Genomic DNA, 23,556 nt, shown 5'->3' on the forward strand with positions numbered 1-23,556 from the left:
TGCCTCTCCAAAAGATGTCACCTTGGCCCACTGATTATTTTGAATTGAGCTTACTTAAGAAATTGTTGGTGCGAGAAGGATCCTCGGATCATGTTTTGTTCCTCTTAAAGCAGGAAATAAATCCTCCTTGTGAAAAGTGTGCTCCTTGTCCCCGGAGGGTTGAAGACATCCTTATCACCAGACTTAGGAATTTAAGGCCAAGAGGGCTCCATGAAGAACACTTGTCACTTCTTAACTAGTTTATTCCCCCAAGCCCGAAACCTTCATCTGGTCAATTCTTTTATTTTATTTTATTTTATTTATTTATTTAACAGACAGAGAGAGAGAGAGAGATCACAAGCAGGTAGAGAGAAAGGCAGAGAGACAGGGGGAAGCAGGCTCCCCGCCGAGCAGAGAGCCCGAGGTGGGGCTCGATCCCAGGACCCTGAGATCATGACTTGAGCCGAAGGCAGAGGTTAACCCACTGAGCCACCCAGGTGCCCCCATCCAGTCAATTCTTTAGAAATGTAATGTTTCTTTGTCTAAAAGGTATAAAAGCTGTCTGCTTTGGTCACTTGAGTATCCTATTTTTTTTTTTTTTGTTCCTGTACATCCAAAATAGAATTGTTTTTCCTATTAATCTGCCTTATGTTGATTGTTAGGTAAGCCAAAGAGCCTAGAAGGAAAGAATGGAAAGATTTTCCACTCTTGCATTATCCAAATTTTCAAGAATCACTGTATAAATCTGTCAATCTGAGCATTTACCTGGGCACCTATCTTCCTAAGTGAATCCACAGGGATATGTTCAGTTGTTGGTGTACAGTGCATACTCTTTGTTGAGTGTACTTGATTGTAAGGTAAAGTGGAATTGTAGAGGAATGTTCTGGTATAGAATAGGGGAGGCCAGATCCCAAGGACCTGGGCTGGGAATTCTGAGTTGTCTGGCAGGCAGGTCCTCCCAGTGGTAGTCAATAGATTCCTGTGCATGTTTACGGTTCCTTTGCTTGCACTGGTTTCCAGGAGAGGAAGGGAACAGGAGAGGAGGTAAGGGTAAGGGGGAGGAAGCTTAGTATTGGTTGAGAGTTTGAATCTGGACTCTCGAACTTATTGGCTATGTGAGCTTGGCAAGTGCCAGGACCTCTCTGAGGCTCAAGTTTTCTCTTCTATGGAGTACAGAAATAAGGATATCTATCTTGCTGTGTTGTGAAGTTCAATGAGATGATACATTTTTATTACTCAAGTGATAAAGTGTTGCTTTCTTTCTACTTGGAAGGCAGTGTTTTCTGTCTGGGTGGTATTTGCCAGCTTTCCATCAGTCATGCATGATTCTCCTCGAGACTTTTACCATATCATTGGCAAAGATCAAACATCACTGTACTCCCATTTAATTTTAAAAAGTAAACGCATTCTTACTAACAGAACACATTTGTTTAGGAAGGAGACTGTGTCACTCCTGTAACCATAGGATAACTATAAAAACAAACACAATGAAAACAACACAGTGCTATGTTACTGATGTTCGGCCAGATACTGTTTACTTTGTTGCAAAAAGGGTATTCATGAGTTAGCAGGTAGGTGGCAGAGCAATGCTGGTCCCCCAAAGATTTTGATGTCCATGACCATCAAAAGGGATTGAAAGAACAGTGAAAAAATACAATCACCCTTTCTCTATGTGATTTAATGCTACTTAACGCTATGCTTGAACACCTTATGAAATCATGTCAGTTCCCACAAAATAGAGTATCTTCCACTTTGGGAAATGCCAGCATTGAGCATCAGTCATTTGGGTGCATAATATTAGCCCATGACCGCAGGGATGTGGGTCAGGGTCAGGATCTCCAGAGAAGGGAGCTGCCACGGGGTGGTGGGGAGAGGTGTTCAAGACCCTGGCCTGGGGGTGAGGGGTAGAGGTGGGGATTCAGGGCAGACCTGCCGCAGAGTGGAGTGCTAAAAATCCAGAGGGTCTCACCTCGAAGGCTGCAGGTTTGCTGCTCAAGTGGGGTGAGGGTAAGGCTCTGATTGTTCTTGTGGCTCTGTTATGCATTGCTGCAGAGGCGAGGGAATATGTAGAAATGCAGGTCTGGGTTCTGGGCCTTTATATAGTTATAGCTATTTTTATAGAGCTCTTACCAAGGTTTCTGAACATATTAACTCATTTAATTCTCATAACAACCCAATGAAGAAAAATCTGAATTCTTTTCATTTCACACATGAAGAAACTGCAGCCTAAAGGTTAAATAACTTGCTCTCATTTTCTGAGCTTGTAAGCGGCAGAACTGGTATTGGTAAATGTATGTGGTGGGCAAGAATTTGCTTTATAACATTACCCAAGGCAAGAAAGAGCATTAAAAGTGTGTTTTCTCTCTTTCTTTCTTTCTTTCTTTCAAATCGCAGCAGTGGTAGTAAGGTGGCCATCATCAGTCTTTATTAGGGCTCCCTTCTCCGCTCCCGTGGACCACTTAAGTGGTCCCACAAACATTGAGATCACCTGGCTCTTAGCCTGTGGCTGTGGCCACCATGGTTTTCCTTGTTCTTCCTGCTACTCAGGGCTGCCACAGGGGCAGGCTTTGTGCCCTCTGCTAAGCAGTTCCAGTCTGGATGAATGCAGTGACACCACTCAGTAAGTCCTGATTCTGTTTATAGACTGTACGCCCAGCTGGGACCTGTGCTGCTGATCCCAGGGCTGCAGGATTAATAGTCTCCATAGACTCCCCCTAGCTCTCCCCTATCCTGCAAGAGGGACTGGAGTCCATCTCTTCTCTGGAAACTCAGTACCTGCTTCTCAGAGTTTCCCTCCGCCAGAGCTTGGGCACCCCCTCTACAAGTCAAAACACCAGCCCCTCTTCCTCTTCCCTTCTGGCTTAGCTCCTGGGTTGGTCTAATTGTCTGAAGACTTGGTTGAAGGCATCTTTGGACTTCCCCTTGAATCAACACACACACACACACACACACACACACACACACACACACACACACACACACATTACCTGTTTCCTATAGAAAGAAGAACGTAGGGTAGATCTTCTTGACCTTGAGTTAGCACAAAATTGCCCAGAGAACTTGCTAATAAAACAGATTTCTGTCCCCTTTTTGTTTCAAAGGATTTGGGATGGAGCCCAGGAAGCTGTATTTAACTGGCACAAAATGATTTTGCTGTAAGTGATTTGAGAACCACACTGTGGGAAACATTGACCTGCCTTTAGCACACAGAAGAGCCAAGAGGGAGAAAATTAGCATTTCAGGGAGTACTAGGCAAACATTAACACCTTGACAAATCAACCTGTGTACTATAAATACATATTTGCAATATATAATATTATGGAAACTATTGGTATAATGATAAGAATATATGATTTGCTTGGCAATTTCAACTACTCTTATGGTATGATCATTTTTTTTTTTCTGAATAAGTCCTTCAAAAACCATAATTTTTTATAACACCATAATATTTAACTGTGTAAGTATGCTAATGTTTATTTACCTATTCCCTGTTTTTTAACATATGTTTCCAGGTTTGATGTTCTAAGTAATGTTTTGATCAACATATGCCTCCATAAGTTATTCTCTTGCCTTTGTATTTTAAAATGAAGAACGATTCTGAACATCCCTAGTACTTTCAAGGATTTAGTATTGCTTTGAAATACTTTGTTGTTTTCCTCTCACTGAAAGATCAGGTGTTTTGGTCTGTGTTTAATAATCAGTTGTTTCTCATACCTTGGGAACAAGCTTTCTGTTTTAACACAATGGAAATAGCTAAGAAGGGAGAGCAGTGTACTTTCCCTGTCATGCTAATGAGCATATGCAGTTATAAGTGGGACAGAGACAGTGATTCTGGGGAGCCTCAGAGAATACTGTCTCCCAATACCAGCCAGAAAAGTCTCGGTATTTGCAGCCCATGGGTTGATGTAACCTACCCTAGAATCATCAAGCGATGTGTTTCAAGGAGTACTGCAGGTGGTTAAAACATATGTTATGGTCAGGAAGTTGATAACAAATAACTCAAGCCTTCCTGAGAACCCCTGCACCACACGATCTCAGCTGGGAGCTTGATGGCTGTAGAAGGCCAGTTAAGGAAGCAAAGGAGTGAATAGGACCTTGTGAAAGGTGGCATCTTCAGGACATCAGCTGGGCTGACTTTTTTTTTTTTTTTTTAACAAAGGTAAACCAGTTGGTCTATTTACGGGGAAAGTGTAAGGGCACTCTGGCCCATGGGCCATTTTAGACTTGCTTTCAGCCTGACATAGAATAAATACTAACCTTTAAATTTTTTTTTAAAGATTTTATTTATTTGACAGAGAGAGAGAGAAATCACAAGTAGGCAGAGAGGCAGGCAGAGAGAGAGAGAGGAGGAATCAGGCTCCCCGCGGAGCAGAGAGCCCGATGTGGGGCTCGATCCCAGGACCCTGGGATCATGACCTGAGCTGAGGGCAGAGGCTTTAACCCACTGAGCCACCCAGGCACCCCTAAATACTAACCTTTAATGAGCAAACATTTCCAAAGACCTTCTGTGGTTAAACACCCATGTTTGGTGTTGGAGATTCAAAAATAGGTTAAAAAGAAAACAACAAAAAAAAACCCCCAAAACCCAGCGCATTATCTATCCTAGAATTGCTTACAATCTCTTGGCAGAGAGACATATAAACAATTATAATAAAATATGATAATAGAGATATCATGAGACCTCTTGAAGTAATTCTAAATGTTTAAGTATAAAGAGCCATCAAATTGCCAAAAATGGATTGTCAGTTCATAAATGTTGCTTTTAATTTAAAAAAAGATACTATTCCTAGATATTAAAATAATAACAATTGTGTTTTAAATATTATTCTGTTGGTTTAAAGCATTGTCACAGATGCTGGAAAGGACCTAAAGAAGTCACCAAGTACAGCCACTCCTTTTAGGGACCTCAGAAAGTGAGTGACTCATTCAAGGTTCCCCAGTGACTTGATGGTAGAGATAGGACTATAATTCATGTCCTCCTTCCAGTGGTCCAGTGATCTTTCTCTTCCACAGCCTACAGTATTTTATACTGAGTCCCCCTGCCCTCTCTTGGTACTCATTTTTGGTATGACCGACACAATTTGTATGAAAACTTGAGGAAGAGGTGCCTCAAATGTGAATTGACACATTGGACATCTCATTAGTACCCATTGGAGTTTGTCGACTTCCCTATTCATGTAAAATAGAATTATAGCAAGCTTCCCAAGGGTCTAACTCTCAAGGGTATAACTCAAAGGTATAACTTCTCAAGGGTATAACTCAAGTTATACCTTTATATGCCTCAGTTCTCCCTAAACTCCTGCCAAATACTTTCAGGGGTACACAAGTCAAGTTTGTGTGTTGGTGTACTAGTCCTTCTGGTCCAGGTTATCCGACATTTTCTTCTGCCTTGATTCACTGGGGTGAATCTCCCTTCAAGGCCAATTGTAACTGAGGGTACAGCTGCTGTTGAGGGGGCCAACGAGAATGCCTAGCTTTCTGGGGTGGGTGCTGAGGACACTAGTATCTTTGCTAAGGGGACCATCTTTTCTTATTGCTTGTGCTAAAGTTGCTACATTCCAGGCTCTTGATACATCACCAAGATTTGACTGAATCTGGTGAAAAATCTGAGTTTTCCCTTCCTTCAGTTGTGATTCACTGGGCTATGACCAGGTTGGGCTCTCCAGTTCTCTCTTCCAATCGGAAGCTCTTAGCCCCACATGCAAATAGTCTCTGGGATGCTCACCAAGTGGGCTCTCAAGACATGAGAAAAATCCTAGGATGAAGAGACCTTAGGCTTGAGGCATAAAATGAGTACCTAACTGGAAAAGCCTGGATTCCATGGATGTTAACACAAGTTCCAAGGGAAAAAGAGGTTGCGATCATGGGAAATGCTGATTTCAACCAGTGAAGTAGATTTATTTTGGTGGGGGATAGAACAGTAGCTTTCTTCTGAGGTATAACGTATGTAACATTAATCCACTCAGGAATGTAGGAATTGATGATTTTTTTTAGCAAATTTATGAAGCTGTCCAACTGTCACAAAATAATCCAATTTTAAAACATTCCTATCATTCCCACAAACCCACATTTCCTTAAGTTTACTTACAGCCAATCCCCACTCCTACCTAGAGACCTTCTGTCTCTGTGGATTTGCCTGTTGTGGACATTTCATGTAAGAGGAGTCGTAGAATACGCGGCCTTTGGCATTTGGCTTCTCGGACTTGGCGTATTGTTTTTGAGGCTCGTGCATGAATTATGTATCAGTACTTTGTGCCTTCTTTTTGCTGGTGATTATCCCATTGCCTGGCTATACCACATTTTGTGAAGGACACTTATATTATTCCCAGTTTGGGGCTGTTACAAATTATATTATCAGCATTCCTGTATTAGTCTTTGGGTAACTTTTTTTTTTTTTTTAATTTCTCTCAGGCAGATACTTAGGATGGAATGGCTGGTGTATTTTATAAGTGCATGTCTAACATTTTAAGAAACTGCCACGCTGCTTTCCGAAGGAGCTGAGCCGTACTTCATCCCCAGCACCTATAGATGAGGTACGGGGTGCAGCTCACTGCGGTGTTAAGTCAGTATCTATTCAGGTCTTTCACAGACTGGAACCTAGGAATGTTCAGTTTGAATCTCCAGAAGAGAATAGTGAATGGGATATGCCATGTTTCCCAAACTTATTTGCTCCTGGAACTCTATCTCTTCCCCCTACGCCTCCCGAAATGAGCTTATGAAGGACCTAACGTTCTAGAGCACCCATTTCAGGAAGCATTACATCATTCTATTCTGATATTATTTTTAGCTTTGTTCTCTGTGATATTTAATTACACACAAGGGTGTACCACACAGGGATGCTGCGTTGAACAGCACAGACTCAGAGGTTCAGAGAACATGAGAGGTGAGAGAAGAGGCTGATGAGGTTCGGGCTGGCATGCGTCAGAGAGGGAGCGGTTTTCATGAGGAATGAAATGCCAGTTCGTTTTTCTCTGTACTTGGTTCCCCGGCGCGGCCCAGATGGACCCCCACATCTCAAGCTGGGCTGGGCTCACGTCGAGATGCTGGCTATACTTTAATTGTCAACGCTCTGTTAGATAACGGTCACGATGACAGCAACAATGATGATAATCAGATCAAATTTACATCCGTCACATCTGTGCCTGGCACCATGCTAAGCGTTCTTCATGGATTATCTCACATGGGTGCTTTTATTACAACTGCTTTACAGATAAGGAAATTGAGGCCCAAAATGAAGAGCTTGTGTGCTCAGGTCATAGGGTTTGGTGGAGTCAGGACTTGAACTGAGGCCCCCTGATGCACGAGTTTGTGCTCTTGGACCCCTCTACTCTGTGTCCCACCACCCCACCCAAAAAGGCAATCTGAAAGAAGTCTGGAAACAGATTTTCATTTTGGTTATACAGCACCTGGAGGATTCCAGAAAGATTTCCAGTCTAGAGTTTGCCCTCCAAGCATCACCATTGTCCCGTCACCTCACCTTCTCCTTGTCCGCTGATAGGAAATGCACCATCTGTTCTCCTGTGGGAGTCTCCTCGTGTCCGTCCTTTTCTTCCAGTCCCACGGCCACTACCTTTGTACTGGTCTCCTCTCACCTCTGGATGTTTACCTTCCCCACCATGAAATTTCTACCTAGTTTCACTGTTCCCAGATTTTCTCTTAAAAACCAGGTCACCTATTCCCACCAGCGAGATCTTTCTAGATCCCTGCTCTGTGTGACAGGCTCCTCTGCTCACTTCAACAACTGTCATGGCTCCCTTTGCTCAGAGGAAGATTCCCAGTCCTTGAGCAGGGCATTCAGACCAACTACTCTTCACGGCCCCATTCTATCACCTCTAAGTCTCCCTTCTTGGTTCAGCTGCTGTAGGCAGGTGTTTCACTCCTGCCCAAACAAGCTAAGTCATGTTCTCTCCATGACTTTGCTGATCCTTGGTCTCCAGTGCACAGTGGCCTCCTCTCCTTCTGGCTTCTCTGAGCCCTTTTCTGCTCTTGACAGTCCCCAGCCTCTAGGATGCTGTTCCAGCACATCCCATAATGACCCGTCCCTCTTCTGAACTCCTGGGAGAGCCTACAATTGTGATGTCTTCAGCATCAGTCTTGTTTACTGTGAAATGAGTTCTTAATAATAGCCCTTGCCTCATAGGGTTGAATAAAAAAACAGGATACACGTGATATCTCTTAGCCTAGTACCTGGGACAAAGCCACAAGGCAAGTTTTCAATTAATAAAAGATACTATTATTAATAAATAAAAGATACTATTATTAATAATTAAGATTGTCATTTTTATTACTGCATGCATGACTCTTCCATGAGGAATGGATGTCTTGAGGATGGGGCTCAGGTCATGTGGTATCTATCACATTGCCTGAAACACCAGAGATCCTGGGGGACGTTTATGCAGGATGGGCACACAAAGCCTATCCTGAGGGTCAGAGACTTGATGCCACTCTTGGCTCTGCAGGGAACGGGGTGTGTGACCTTAACTTGTCTATTTGGAGTCCATTCTCTTCCCGTTGTACCCCCTCCCTAAGGTTCTCTGTGAACATGCTTCAAATCTAATCCCTGATGGTTGGTTTTCTGTGTTAACTTGGATACCTTCTTTGATTCTCCCTAACCCTCAGTTTTCTGCATCCATAAAATGGAGAGAATGGTTTTGCTTCATGATTGACTGTGAGGATACACGGTTATTGCTTTTCAGTCAATAGTTGCTCTCATGCTTATTCTCTTATTGCTGGTTAGAGGATAAACACTTGGCTTGTTAATGTTATTGAGTTAGTTCATTTCCTGGGGCTGCCTTAACCAAGTACAACAGTGTGAGTGGCTTAAACAAAGAAATCCACCATCTTATGGTTCTGAAGGCTAGAAATCCGCAGTCAGGGTTGGTTCCTTTGGAGGGCAATAAGGGACACTTCTCGTCTAGCTTTGGGTAGCCTCAGGCATTGGTTTGTAGATGGTGCTCTCCCCAAGTCATGTCATCTTCTTTCTCTTCAGATCACTGTCTGAGTTCAAATTTTCCCTTTTTATAAGGTCACCGGTCATCCTAAATTAGAGCCCACCATAATGATCTCCTATTAACTCAATTACTTCTGGAAGGACCATATTTCAAAATACGGTCATATTCTGAGATACTGGGGGGTTAGTGCTTCAATATACCTTCTTGGGGATTCACACTGAACGTGATTAATGGTTGTATTCTCTGGAAAATGCTTTGCTGGAAAAATAACTTGGCATTTCTCAATGGAAGAGAAAACAACCCCACAACACCCGATGGTGACTCCTCGTTACTCGACTAACCTCGCCATCTGCAGAAGCTTATTTCACTGGATCAGATGAGTAGAATTAGCTTCGACAGAGATCTCCTTCTTTCCACAGAGTCAGTCCCAGGACCTCTGCCCCTTATGACATTTTCCACATATACTTTTAGAATTGCAAATCTATCATTTCTGGTTCATGACATTCTTTGCAGAGCCCCCAGGATGGAAATAACACACCAGATCTCAGGCAGTTGGCATTCTTTCTGTTTTTTTTTTTTTTATAGCACTCTGCAAAACTCTCATGCTGTTTACATGTGATTTATATTCCTCCTGTGGTTCCTAAATGGATATAATAAAAACAGATTTAGAATATTAATCTGACATGTTTCAGGCCAGCATGGTCCAATACAATTTTATTTACTGGGGATGGTAAAAAATCTGAAAAGATAAAGTGAGAATCAGTCCTTAGTAAATCTTTCTTTCTGGTTCTTAAGACACTGTCCCTGGGAAAGCTGTCCATTGGAGTCCTTGGGATGTTTGTGGAAAATGTAGGTTTCAAGGTCCCACCCACCATTCTGCAAGTTCTAAGTCTTTGGAGGAGGGGTCCTGGGATTTGCGTTTCTAATAAGTCCCTCAAATCCCTGTGGTCCTGGCCTCTTTCTACCTTTGAGAAGCACCGCCCAGAAAAAATGTGTTTTGTTTTTGTGTCACGTGAGTTCCAGAGCTAGAGTCTGTCCAGGGTTGAAGGTGAGGAGAGCCAGGCAGGTAGGCGTGGGGCAAGGGGATGAGTGTGTCCCATCTGTTGTGGGGTGGCATCTTCGTGTGGATTTCAGATGGGATAGGGAGGCCTATGAAGGTTGAAGGCACATATACACAACAGCAGGTGAGTTGAGCTGGGGCGGCCAGCTGTGAAGGGGTCCAGCAGCCAGGGAGAGCTGAAGTGGGGTCAGGTGTCTAGGAGGGGCCTTACTTCTACCCCTGAGGGCCACACAGGGAGCAATTGGGTCTCCGTGTCCCTCCTGGGAAGTTATGTGAAAACTCAGACCGTGGAGCTTGAACCAGCCTCTCTGCATGCTCTGGGAATCTGCATTCTAAAGCTCTCTAGGTGATCTAATGTGACAGTCCCTCTGAACAGCATTTGGGAAGCACAGGGACCATGGAAAGAATGGACTTTGGGAATCAGTGGGTCTGGTGTTGAGTCCTCGCTGTTTGATCTTGACCTAACTCCAGCTGAGCTACGGTTTCTTTATCCGTAAAATGAAAGTACAAATACTTTCTTCTTCTTGTTCTGATCGTTGTGATGATTAGGGAGAAGGGACATGACACATGGAGCACAATTTCTGGCACACAGTAGGCTTCATGTAGTGGTGGCTCCAAACCTTGTGAGAACTGAGATTCAAAGGATGTGATTAGGACAAAAGGTTCCAGTCGCTGGGCATGAGAATCAACAGGTGGTCTCGGGGATTGGCCTTGGCTCGGATAGTACTGGGTCCTGGTTTCTACAGTTGGAACTAGGAAAATAAAAGAGCAACAATCGTGTCAGGGCTAAAATAATATTTCCCATGCAGGTCTGATGCTGTTGCAAGCATTTTATGAACAATCTTATGAGTCAGTTACTAGTGTTATCCCCATTTTACAGATGAGAAAGCAGAGCCTCAGAGAGAAGTAAGCATGGTCACACAGCCCTGATTTAGCAGCATCAAGCTCTCCAGCTCTGGGTCTTCAACAGCTTTTCCTCCTTAGCTAAGCCAAGGGCAAGATCAGAGGGGCCCTTGAACCAAAGTGCTGAGTCTCAAAGTGAGCTGGGCCTTTCGAGAAATGGTCCTGGAGGTTTGCCACCGCATTCTAGACATAAAATCGCACAGCCACCTCATAACAAAGTCAGAAAAGCTGGCATTTTTCTAACAGAAGCTGAGCTGTAATAAACATGCCCTGTTGCCACAGGCTTGATAAATTCTAAAAGAAAATTCCATAACACAAAATCGTCTTGTCTTGAGAATCCCTTGCCCACTTTCTGTTTCCTTCTTTTGTAAGAGTTGACCCCTTTCATAGGTTACTCAGCACCTCCGAGGGCCTCTCTGACCACTGTTGTTTCTCCTCTTCTCCTTTGTCTCACTGATTCAGTCCTTATTCATTTGATATGAATCCAAATGTCTAATCAAAATTTCCTCCACCTAGCACCTGAAGCTCTGGCATTTGTAAACGTATTTGTTTCATTCTGAGAGTATTTTCAGAATTTCTGTATTTTGTAACACTCCTCTCTCCCTTTTCTGTACTCCCAGGGCATAACATTCAACAGCAGAACAAATCAGTCCTGCTAGCAAGCTACCAAGTCCTGTGGGCTCCTTGTCAAGGAAAATAGCTGGCCCCATTTCTAATCAACATCTCCCCACAAAACTCTGCTGGGTCACTGAAGGAGACCAGACCAGAATTTGGAACTTTCCAAAGACTTCCAATAGATATTGAACGTGAAAAGATACTTACATTGTCTTTGCATCAGTCTGCTCTGTTTGGGAGTCAAGGGGGAGAATTGCCCAAGAAGTCACACAGACAGATTCTACCTTTAACGCCTCTGTACATATAATGGATGATGGTTATCGAAACAACCCAAACCTCTACCACGGTGCAAGAGATATAGCTCGAGAGGCGACCCGGCAGTCCCGGACCCAAGGGATGGATGACTACAAGTATCAGGACAACTATGAGGGGTATGCCGCCAGTGACGGCTATTACCGTGGCAACGAGTCCAACCCAGAGGAGGACGCACAGAGTGATGTTACAGAAGGCCATGATGAGGATGATGAGATCTATGAGGGCGAGTACCAGGGCATCCCTCATCCAGATGATGTCAAGGCCAAGCAAGTCAAGATGGTGCCCTCCAGGGCAGATGGCCTTCGGGGCCAGGCTGACTTGATGGCGGAGAGGATGGAGGATGAGGAGCAGTTGGCCCACCAGTATGAGAACATCATTGATGAGTGCGGCCATGGGCGTTTCCAGTGGATCCTTTTTTTCGTCTTGGGTTTGGCTCTGATGGCTGATGGAGTGGAGGTGTTCGTGGTGAGTTTTGTCCTGCCTAGTGCAGAGAAGGACATGTGTCTGTCCAGTTCCAAAAAAGGAATGCTTGGTAAGTAGAAATTTTCAAAGATCATTCTCTTTGTGGCATTAAATTATGAAGGGGAAAGAGCAGTAAAATTTGTATAGCATCTGTCACTATTGGGCACCTTCAGTCTGCCACGATGCCCTTGCAAAGCTCTCACTTTACCTCCATTTGTCTTGAAGGCATTTTTATCTCAGAGAAAATTAATTGGCTCAAGTTTACCCAGGTAATAAGTGTAAGAATTTGGATCCTTGCTCAAGTCTCTCTAACTCTAAAGTTCTTAGTTCTTTTTCCAAATCTTATTGCCTTTTTGAGGGTGAAACTTCTCTCATCTTCATATGAAACCACCTTCCATATCCAAATGACAAATACATTTTGTGAGTGGTAGGCCAGAAGGCCTCTTCCTCCCAGCTCTCTCTGTAGAATCTGGTGGCATCTGTTCCCAGTTTCTCTTGTATGCAAGTGTTAGTGGGCAGACTGCCTACGGACCTTGGGGATGCACTCTGGGTTGAGCTTGCCCCCAGATCCCCTGCTGGCCATTGGGAACCACGCTGTAAAGCACAGATGGATTCTACAGGATGGAGGACAGCCCTGCAAATCAGTAATGAGACTGGCACCATGAGAGCCAAGCCTCAGATATAACGGCCTGAGACAAAGAGGATTTTGTGAAGTTAGAGGGAAGATGGACACCAATGATATGGTATAGAAGAGATTTACCATAATACAAACAAGGATTTGTCTTGGTCATTCAATGCCTTGGAAACAAACCCATTCTCTAGATGTAAAGTCCATGCAATTGATTACTTAGCAAATATACAATTATTGAGAACTTACTACGAGTCATGTTCTTAAGAATCCTCAAGAATTCAAAACCTGTCTAGCAACTTATTTCATTTATACAACAAATATTTATTATGTGTACACTGTGTGCCAGCCTCTGTGCTCAGTCCTCGGGGAGAAAATATTGAACCAGATAGACATAGTCCTGACCTCTCAAGGGACTCACACACAGCAGGGCAAGTAGGCAAGCAGACACAGAGAGTTATTTAATTACTGTCGAGATAAGTGCTACGAAATACCTTGCAGGACTCTCTCCCCTAGGACTCGCTTTAAAGCAAGGATTGGGGGCGCCTGGGTGGCTCAGTGGGTTAAGCTGCTGCCTTCGGCTCAGGTCTTGATCCCAGGTCCTGGGTTCGAGCCCCGCATCGGGCTTTCTGCTCAGCAGGGAGCCTGCTTCCTCCTCTCTCTCTGCCTGCCTCTCTGCCTACTTGTGATTTCTCTATGTCAAATAAATAAATAAAATCTTAAAAAAAAAAAAAAGCAAGGATTGGCAGGGGTGCCTGGTGGTGCAATCAGAAGCATCCAACTCTTGGTTACTGCTCTGGTCCTGATCTCGGGGTCCCGATCCCAGGGTTGTGAGATCTTTAGGCTCTGAGCTCAGCCTGGAGTCTGCTTCAGATTCTCTCTCCCTCTCCCTCTGCCCCTCTCACTCATGCTAAAATTTCCCACTAAATAAATAAATCTTAAAAAAAAAAAAAAGCAATTGTTGGCAAACATTTTCTATAAAGGCCCAGAGAGTAAATATTTCAGGCTTTGCAGATCCAAATAGTCTCTGTTATCGAGTCTGTGTTGGTAGCACAGAAGCAGCCATAGACAATATACAAACACATGGGCCTAACTGTGTTCCAGTAAAACTTTATTTATGAAAAAAGACAAAAGGCCAGATTTAGCCTATGTACTGTAGTTTGCCAGCCCTGATTTAAAGCCATTCTGAATAAGATTGGAATGTAAAATAAAGAAAACACCCGCAATAGAGAGTTATTCCTGGAAGCTTTTTAAAATTTGTTTAATCCACTTATGTGTAACTAAGGGGCCATTTAAAATGATTAAACTGTGTCATATATGACCAGTAGGGAACTGAAAGGGATTGAATATGTACAAATAGTAAGAATGACTTAAGGAGCAAAACTATCACCTGAAGTTTTTAAAAACCATTAGAATTTTAGTTGCTTTTTTAAATTGTATTTTTATTTAAAAGATTCTGCTATGTGCTTTTAAGTTTGAAACCATTTTTTTTTTTTTTTGGTAAGGGCAAAAAAACAAAACAAACCCAAGGCCCAAACCAAACCATGCAGTCCCCAGTTGATCTAAACATTTGCAAGCCCTTAATTTGCTTTGTGGTATTCTCAACTGACACCCTGGGTCCCTGTTAGGCCAAGTTGGCAATGTCAGTAACGATTTCATGCCCTCTTGGTCTCTCTGCCACCCTGCTGCTTGGCAACCTCATTAACAGAGCTGTGGTATGGTTGGAGCTCCTGATGGCTCCCAGGGCAAATGCTGGGAGTCAAGTCGAGGGAATGTGGTCCTAATCTGGAGAGCTCGTATTTGTGTAATTCTTTCGGGTTTTGCCAAGAAGACGCTATGACTCAGCCCAAGGGCAGGCAGGCTACCTGAGCAGAGATGGACTTCCTATGCCCTTATGGGCCCTCTGGTGTGGTCAAGGAAATGGATCCAGGGCTATAGATGATGGGAAGGTCTCCAGGGGCCAGCACTTCCACACACTGCTTCATTTGACCTTCAGGGTCACCATAGTGATTAGAGGAGTTTCACCCCATTCGTACATATCAGGAAATAGGCTCAGAGATCTATATTCTAGGTTACACGGTAATTGCTAGAACTGGGATTTCAACCCAGGTTTGTCTGATTTCAAAGTCTTCACTCATTCTACTCCACCATCCTGCCTTTCTCTCCTACACAGTCTTCGGAAAAGAGGTTGTGCCACGGGGCAGGACTTCTTTCCATGTCATCAAGCACTGTGTAGATTGTTTAGAGGACCATAGGTTACTTCCAGCAGAGAGGTGGCATGGTGTGAGAAATGATGCTGTGGGCACTGGAGTCTGGCCACGAGGCTTTGGCCACTGGCTTTGTCATCGATCAGTTAGTGACCTTGGGCAAGTCATAAATTCTCTGAGTTTCCCATAGATGGAATAAGGGGAAAGCTTTTTTTTTTTTTTGTGAGGACTGAATGAGATAAAGTTGATAAAGCAGGCAGCTCTGCACAAAGCCTAGACAACTCTTAGGTCTTGCTATTTTGTATCTTGACATTCTCCTTCCCCGCATTTGTGACAAGTCATAGTTGCGGTGACGTAATGGAGCTTCATGCACCCTCGAGCTGGGCAGCCTGGGTTTGAGTCCTTGCTCTGCTAATTCTTAGGAGGGTGATTTGAGGAAAGTGGTTTAGTTTTTCTGTGCCTTGGTTTCCTTGTCTGCAAAATGGAGATGACAATGGGATTTACTTTATAGAGTATTGGTAGGATTCAATGAGTTCTATGCCTTTAACTTGCCTAAAACAGGGCTTGCATATAATTGATGCTCAAGATATCTTCGTTGTTGTTGTTATTATTATTATTATCATTTATTATATGGTTGTTATTGTACTAAACTGATGGCTTGGTGATGTAAGCCACCTAAATTCAGAGCTAGATCTTCTCAGTTGATGACATTGCATATTTTTTCAGGCCAAATTATTTTTTGCAGACTTTTAAGGTCAAGCTGCCTTACGTTGGTTGGTGACAAGGCTTCCTCTCTTCTGTGCTAGCCTAGTTCTTTGTCTTTTTCCTTCCCTCTGTGTGTGTGCATGTGTGTGTGTGTGTGTGTGTGTGTGTGTGCATGTGCATGCTTGTGTGTGTTTATGATTTAATTTTTTTAGAGCAGTTTTAGGTTCACAGCCCAATTGAGAGGAAGGTACTGAGATGTCCCGCATGGCTCTGCCCCTACACATACCTAGTCTCCCCCCATGACCAGTATAGCCCCCTACCAGAGTGATACATTTGTTATAATTGTTTAACCTATGTGGACATATCCTTGTCACCCAAAATTTGTACTTGACTTTCAGTTTAGGGCTCACTCTTGGTGTTATGCAGTCAATGCATTTGGATGAATGCACAGTGACATGTATCCATTATTATAGTATCATGCAAGGTAGTTTCATTGCCCTAAAAATTCCTCTGTTCTCTACCCATTCAGCCCTTTCCCAACTCCAATCCCTGGAAACCACTGATTTTTTTTTTTAATTGTTTCTGTAAGGTGGTGCCTTTTCCAGAATATTCTATAGTCGGATCAACCAGCCTTTTCACAGTGATTTCTTTCAATTAGTAATGTGCATTTAAATTTGCTTCATGTCCTTTCATGGATTGATAGCTCATGTCTTTTTAGTATTGATTACGATCCCACTGTCAGGATGTACTGCAATTTTGGGATCCACTTATTTTATCCATTCACCTACTGAAGGGTATCTTGGTTGCTCCCAAGTTTTGGCAACTAGAATAAAACTGCTATAAACTGCATGCAGATTTTTGTGTGGACCAAGGTTTTCAACTCCTTTGGATAAATGCGATTGGTGGATCATATGATGAGAATACGTCTGGTTTTGTAAGAAACTGCCAAACTGTCTGTCAAAGTGGCTCTACCACTTTGATTCCCACCAACAGTGAATGAGACCTCCTGTTGCTCCACGCCCTGGCCAGCATTGGGCACTGTTGGTGTTCTGGTTTCTGGCCATTCTTGTAGATGTGTCTCCTTGTTTTAATTTGACTTTCCTGAGGACACCCCATGTGGAACATCTTTTCACACACTTGTTTACCAAATATGTATCTTCTTCTGTGAGTGTCTGTTAAGGTGATTGGCCCATTTTTAAAATTAGGTCATTTCCTTCTTGTTGAGTTTTAAGGGTTCTTTGCATGTTTCAGATAACAGTCCCTTATCAAGATGTGTCTTTTGCAAAAATTTTCTCCCAGTCTGTGACTTGTCTTCTCATTCTCTTCTTGACTCTCTCCTGAGCTTTTAGAAAGATGAGAGTTGAGCTCCTTCAAGTGCTGCATTTTAGTGGGTCGCTCATCTAGAACTGTCTCACTTGGGGAAGAAAAAGTCTGTGAAAATGTTGTTAGCTTTGAGGGCTCTGCTCTGCTTGGTGTCAAGTGGTCGTTTTCCTTCAAGACAAGGAGAATGCATTCATTTGTTAATGAAAATCTTCCTTGGGGCACGTGAGTGACTCAGTGGGTTAAGCCTCTGCCTTCAGCTCAGGTCATGATCTCAGCGTCCTGGGATTGAGCCCCACATCGGGCTCTCTGCTCGGTGGGGAGCCTGCTTCCTCTTCCCTCCCTCTCTCTCTCTCTCTCTCTCTGCCTGCCTCTCCGCCTACTTGTGATCTCTGTCTGTCAAATAAATAAATAAAATCTTAAAAAAGAAAGGAAATCTTCCTTTGTTATTATTTTTAAAACTATTGAATATTATCACGTGCCTGGGATTCCCTCTGCTCGATGGCCACACAAAGCAGGCGAGTCATAGCACTGAGTGAATTTTGTTCTTTTATATATGTGTGTGGACTTATTAGCATTATTATGTGAAGGGTGTCTCCGTAGTTTATTATCAAACAAGAAGGAAAACTCTGCATACTACTTTTTGGGCTTAAGTATTTTTTATGGAATAAAACTACTTTGTTTTCAAAACCACAACTTCCTTATGAACAGTATATCAAAGAAAATCAATGCAAGGCCAGGGCTTTCAGTAACTCCTTGTTTTCAGAATGTGGTTCAGAACATTTCGAGGATAGATGAGTCTATCAAGGCCTGTCTGCACCCCGCAAGACAGAGCAAAATGCTTTTATTTTTTTGATGTCCACTTAAAAAAGTTAAAAATTAGGGAGGGGGCTGATATGTAATACTTAATGTCCAACTGTACCACGTATATAATTAAATTTATTTTTTTGCAGTTTTACATTCTGCCTTTTTAAAATTTAAATTCAATTAGCCAACATAGAGTACATCCTTAGTTTTTGGTGTAGTGTCCAATGGTTCATTAGTTGCATGTAACACACAGTGCTCTGCTTTTTTTTAATGCAAGGGTAGTTGACAAAGATCAATGAGTTTTATTCTTTTTTTTTTTTTAAAGATTTTATTTATTTATTTGACAGAGAGATCACAAGCAGGCAGAGAGGCAGGCAGAGAGAGAGGAGGAGGCAGGCTCCCTGCTGAACAGAGAGCCTGATGCGGGACTCGATCCCAGGACTCCGAGATCATGACCTGAGCCGAAGGCAGCAGCTTAACCCACTGAGCCACCCAGGCACCCCAATGAGTTTTATTCTAAAGGCAGAACTGGAGCTCACACAAGAGATATGAAATATAAAACAGCACAGGGGAACTTGAAATGCCACATCCAATATTATCCCTCTGGCCCAAATATGAAGAAAACAAAGACTGTGTAAAGACTGGAGCCTGAGATCAGGCTGCTCTGAAGTCTTTCTCTGAGATTCCATGCTCTTATGTGGTTGACGAATGAATTCACATTTCTTTTTAATGCCCTTTCAGCTCACATGGAGGTATTTTCCAGTTATATGTAAAAAATCATTCAAAGGAATGACAAAAGAATGACATTAAATGTAGGAATGTGTTTGGTGTTTTCAAAGGACACCCACTTGTTGGCATCTCAGTCCCTTGTTCCCTTGCATTTAGTACTCGTGACACGTAGGGCAAACCAATGGCATCCTCCTTTGCCTGCATTGGGTCCACTGATGCCAATGTTTCTGTACAATTGCAAAAATACTCCTTAAGCTGGTGGATTTACGGTGGACCTTTCCCAGCTTCCTGCTGACTAAAAGAAAGAGAGTCCCATGGAAATTACAACAGGAATGAATGAGGGAAATTCTTAAGTAAACGGACATACTTATTACAGATGGAGGGGAAGTTGCAGGGTTGGGCATGGGTTCAATATGTGAGTAGCCCAATCCTTGTAAAAGTATATAAAGCCTTTGATATCAGGGGTCCAATCAAGGGGTGCCTGGCATGGATCTTTCACGGAATTGTCATGGGCTTTGTTCTGGCCGTATATTGCTGTGCATCAAACAAACAAACAAACAAACAAACAAACAAACATATATTCCTTGTAGAAACAAAACCTTCACATGATTTTCTTTGCTAATGAACCCGCCGTCTGGGCAGACATCTGGCCTCTGCTCTACTTGGCATTACCTGGGGCAACCAGAAGGTGGAGCTGGAATCATCTGAAGGCACGGCTGGTGCCCGCTGGGGGCTGTTTGCGTTATTTGGTCTCTCTACACCAACATGGAAGCTTTTAGACAGCTAGATTTCATACTTGTTGGCTCAGGGTGGCCAAGGTACCTATTCTGAGAAAGAAAGACAAGCAAAGCCATACATTTAAGTTTTTTATTTAAATTCTCATTATTTAACATACAGTGTAGTTGAGTTTCAGGTATGTGATATGGTGATTCAACACTTGCATGTGACACCCGGTACTCATCAAGATAAATGCTCTCCTCATGCTCGACCCCTATTTCAGTCATCCTCCCACCCATCTCCATTCTGGTCACCATGGTGGGTGTGTGCTCTATAGTTAAGAGTCTGATTCTTGGTTTGCCTCTTTCTGTCTTCTCTTTTTTTCCCTTTCCTCATTTTTTTCCTTAAATTCCATGTATGAGTGAAATCATCTGGTTATTTGTCTTTCTCTGACTGACTCACTTCACTTAGTTTAATCTCTCTAGATCCATCCATGTCATTACAAATGACAAGATTTTATCCTTTTTATGGCTGAGTAATATTCCTGTGTGCGTCTATCACTGATTCAAAGGGATACATATGCCCAATGTTTATATATCAGCATTATCTACAATAGCCAAATTATGGAAGCAACCCAATTGTCCACTGATTGATCAATAGATAAAGAAGATGTGAGATATATAGCTATACATACACACACACACACACACACACACGCACACATACATACATACATATATACATACATTTGTGTGTATCTATCTATCCATATTGGTTTTTTTGTGACAAAGTCTGAGAAGGTAGGCAGTGTTACTTCCTCTGCATTCTATTTCTTGAGGTTGTCATAAAGACCTTCTCCATTTCAAGAGGGAGGGGAAATAGGTCCTATCTCCTGATTGGGTACTGAGAAAGTTCTGGAGAGCAGGGAGCAGGAGGGACCAGAAATATTGCTGAGCCATATTATGTGGTACAGTCAGCGAGTGACTGTGTTTTTTAAAAAGATCTGTTTATTTATTTATTTGAGAGAGAGAGAGAGAGAGAACATGGGGGGAGGGTCAGAGGAAGAAGCAGACTCCCTGCTGAGCAGGGATCCTGATGCGGGACTCAATCCCAGGACCCCGGGATCATGACCTGACCCAAAGGCAGATGCTTACCTGACTGAGCCACCCAGGTGCCCCAGCAACTGCCTGTTTTAAACCAGTCCTCTGGGTGGTCCCTCTCAATGGTACACATGATTGCCATTTAGGGGCTAGATAATTCTTTGCTCTGGAGCCCTGTCCTGGGCATTCAAGGCTATTAGCAGGATCCCGGGCCTTGACCCAGTCAGATGCCCAAAGCACACAGCTCCCACTTACGACAACCGAAAGTATATCCAGTTGTTGCCAAGGGTCCCCCAGGAAAGGGCGCAGTAGGGTGGGTGGCAGTGAGGGAATTGCCTCCAGCGGAGAACCACTTCTAGACGAGCATTCTCAGCCCCGGCTGCCCATGAGGTCACCTGAGGAGCTGTTACACAGACAGGCCCTGCTGGAGAATAATTAGGTCGGAATCTCTGTGGGTGGGGTGTGGGCGCAGGCATTTGCTAACAGCTCCCTGGTGATTCCGGGTGCAGCCAGGTTCCAGAACTAGGCATTTTACAGACTCTCAGAGGTAGTGGGAGCTGCTGAGAGGTCAGGGTTTTTGCTTATGGTTCTCGGTAGAAACCATCCCCGAAAGGCTTCCTTCTTATGTTTGTGATGATAGTTGGGATGTTCTCCTGCACCTTGGTCAGCACGAGAAAACGGGGTTGCACCCGAAAATCACGTTTCCTGTTGCACAGTGCTTTACAGATCTTTTTTTTTTAAGATTTTATTTATTTATTTATTTTTATTTATTTTATTATTTTATTTATTTATTTGACAGAGATCACAAGTAGGCAGAGAGGCAGGCAGAGAGAGAAGAGAAAGCAGGCTCCCCGCTGAGCAGAGAGCCCGATGCGGGGCTCGATCCTAGGACCCTGGGGTCATGACCTGAGTGGAAGGGAGAGGCTTTAACCCACTAAGCCACCCAGGTGCCCCATTGTGCTTTACAAATCTTTAGTGGTGTTCATGGATATTCTGAATTTTAAATGACCCCCTGAGATGGCCAGAGTGATAATCTCCCATTTACATGATGAGCAAAGTGATGTTGGAGATGCCTTGAGCTGGCCCACTGTTCAGTTCCTAAAGCCATTTTCCTGTCTTGTTTGTCAATCACTGCCACTTCGTCTTCACTGGGAGCTACTCTCCAGTGATGAGGCTGGGCAGTTACTTTCTCTTGCACAGGTGTATCCAGAGCCAAAGGAGAACCAGTGCTAAAAATTCAGTTATTTCCCAGTGCCTTGTACAACCTCTATGATCTTTCTTCTCACTTGAAAGCCAATTATAATAATTATATTGCCCCCACCAAGGGCTATAATCTGATAATATAACTTCCCTTGCAACCATTCTGGACTAGGCCTTTTCTGTATGACATTTCTCATCCTTAGAGCAACCTGCAAGGAAAGCATTGTTTTCAGCATTTTACAGTTGGGAAAAGTTAGGCTCCAAGAGGTTGAAGTAACTTGTCAAAAGTAGTTAGTAATACTACCACTACTACTAACTACTCAAATCCTATCCAGGACTTGAGACCAGTGAGTAGGTCTGACTTCAAAGTCTATTGCTTCTCCTTTCCTTTGCTGTCCCATCCGTGGAAGTTGATTCTAGGTGCCGTTAACCTTAAAAAATCCTTTTAAATGAAATACATCATTCCAGTACAATGCAAGCATGGGGCCCCCATGGGAGTGCTGGAGTGGGGTACACAGCCTCTCTCTGTAGGTGAGAGCAAGATGTAGTCCATGTCCCAACCAGCTGCACCAGGAAGGCAGGTGCAGACTTTTTGGGGATTCACAGCAGTCCCTGAGGCATAGGCCTTCAGCCCAAGTAGACTGTCCAGAGAGTGAAGAGCCATGCTGCCCTCCTGTATTACGTCACGGGAAGGCTCCCAAGGAATGATCCTTCACCCTGTAGAGACCAGAGCAGCAGAGGCGAAAAGAACCCCCCCATACCCACACCGCCAAGAATCATGTCCGATGAGGAGTTCATAGCTGCTCAACTAAAATGGTCCTTTGTAGGGGCGCCTGGGTGGCTCAGAGGGTTAAAATGGTCCTTTGTAGGCCAGTGGTTGTAAAAATCCCTCTTTATTTATAAATCATGGGCTGCACAAGCCCAGATGAGCTGGTTTCCATTTTGCAGAGCATTGTTTCAGTTTCCAGAAAAAGTTTCAAATAGTAGCCCGGCAGGGATGAGGGAAGGGAGAGTCAGATAGGTGGTCCTGGGATTGTAGTCACCTCTGACATGCCCCATGGGGTCCACTGAACGGATGGAATGTGGACACTTTCCACTCCATGGGGGTAGCTGGGGCTGCTCGAATGTGCCGAGCGAGCATTTTCTGTTTCACTGCTGGAGTTTTTGCTGACTCAGAGTTTATTGGGGATCTGTAGGAGATGACCCAGAAAAGTTTTATCCTGTCCTTGTTTTATCCCCTCTGCCTCACCAATCTTGGGTCCCAGAAAGGGAAGGGTTATCCTTGAAAGGAGATATGATGACAAATTATAAGGCATAAGCCATTAATTATAACACTATGGAGTCATCTAATATTAGAAGTGGAAGGGATAAAGGAAAACTACTAGCATGCCTTTCGTCTCTAACCAGAGGAAACTGAGCCCCAAGAACAGGTGAGTTGGTCAAGGTCAGACACTCAGAGAGTGGAGCCTGGGTCCCCTGACATCTGGCACAGAGCTCTTTGCTCTATACCAGATTGTCTTGTCTTTCGCTCTTAAGGAAGACTATATAAATCAATCAGATGATCTTTTATTTATGATTTCTTTTTTAGGAGGCAGTATGTGTCTTGGATGCATTCAGTTGCTGACAACAATGGCTTTGAATTGTAGAGATGTTTATTATTTACTTATCAAGAATTCCCAAACTGGGTGGATCTAGGGGTGGGTCAGTGGTTCACTAATGTCAGTGCATAAGGCCTGGCATCTCTGTCATTCTCCTTCCCTTTCCCTCATGGTCACAAGGTGATCACTGTAGCTCTAAGCGCTCCATCCTCCCATACTGGCTTTGCAAGCAGAAAGTAGGAGACGGTGGCAAAAAAGTG

The 23,556-nt window shown here is 43.5% G+C and overlaps 1 protein-coding gene across 3 annotated transcripts in view; it reads left to right on the forward strand.

Annotated features, from left to right (window-relative positions):
• The window catches only part of SV2B (synaptic vesicle glycoprotein 2B), a 192,779-nt gene that overhangs the window by 105,457 nt on the left and 63,766 nt on the right, over positions 1–23,556 (forward strand). For all 3 annotated transcript variants that reach the window (XM_047738761.1, XM_047738760.1, XM_047738762.1), the window contains exon 2: positions 11,514–12,355. In XM_047738761.1, coding sequence (XP_047594717.1) covers positions 11,815–12,355 — 541 coding nt within the window. In that variant the 5' untranslated portion in view covers positions 11,514–11,814. The remainder of the gene's footprint in view (positions 1–11,513; positions 12,356–23,556) is intronic.

This window comes from Lutra lutra, chromosome 7, assembly GCF_902655055.1.
Source record: "Lutra lutra chromosome 7, mLutLut1.2, whole genome shotgun sequence".
In the NCBI taxonomy this organism is placed as follows: domain Eukaryota; kingdom Metazoa; phylum Chordata; class Mammalia; order Carnivora; family Mustelidae; genus Lutra; species Lutra lutra.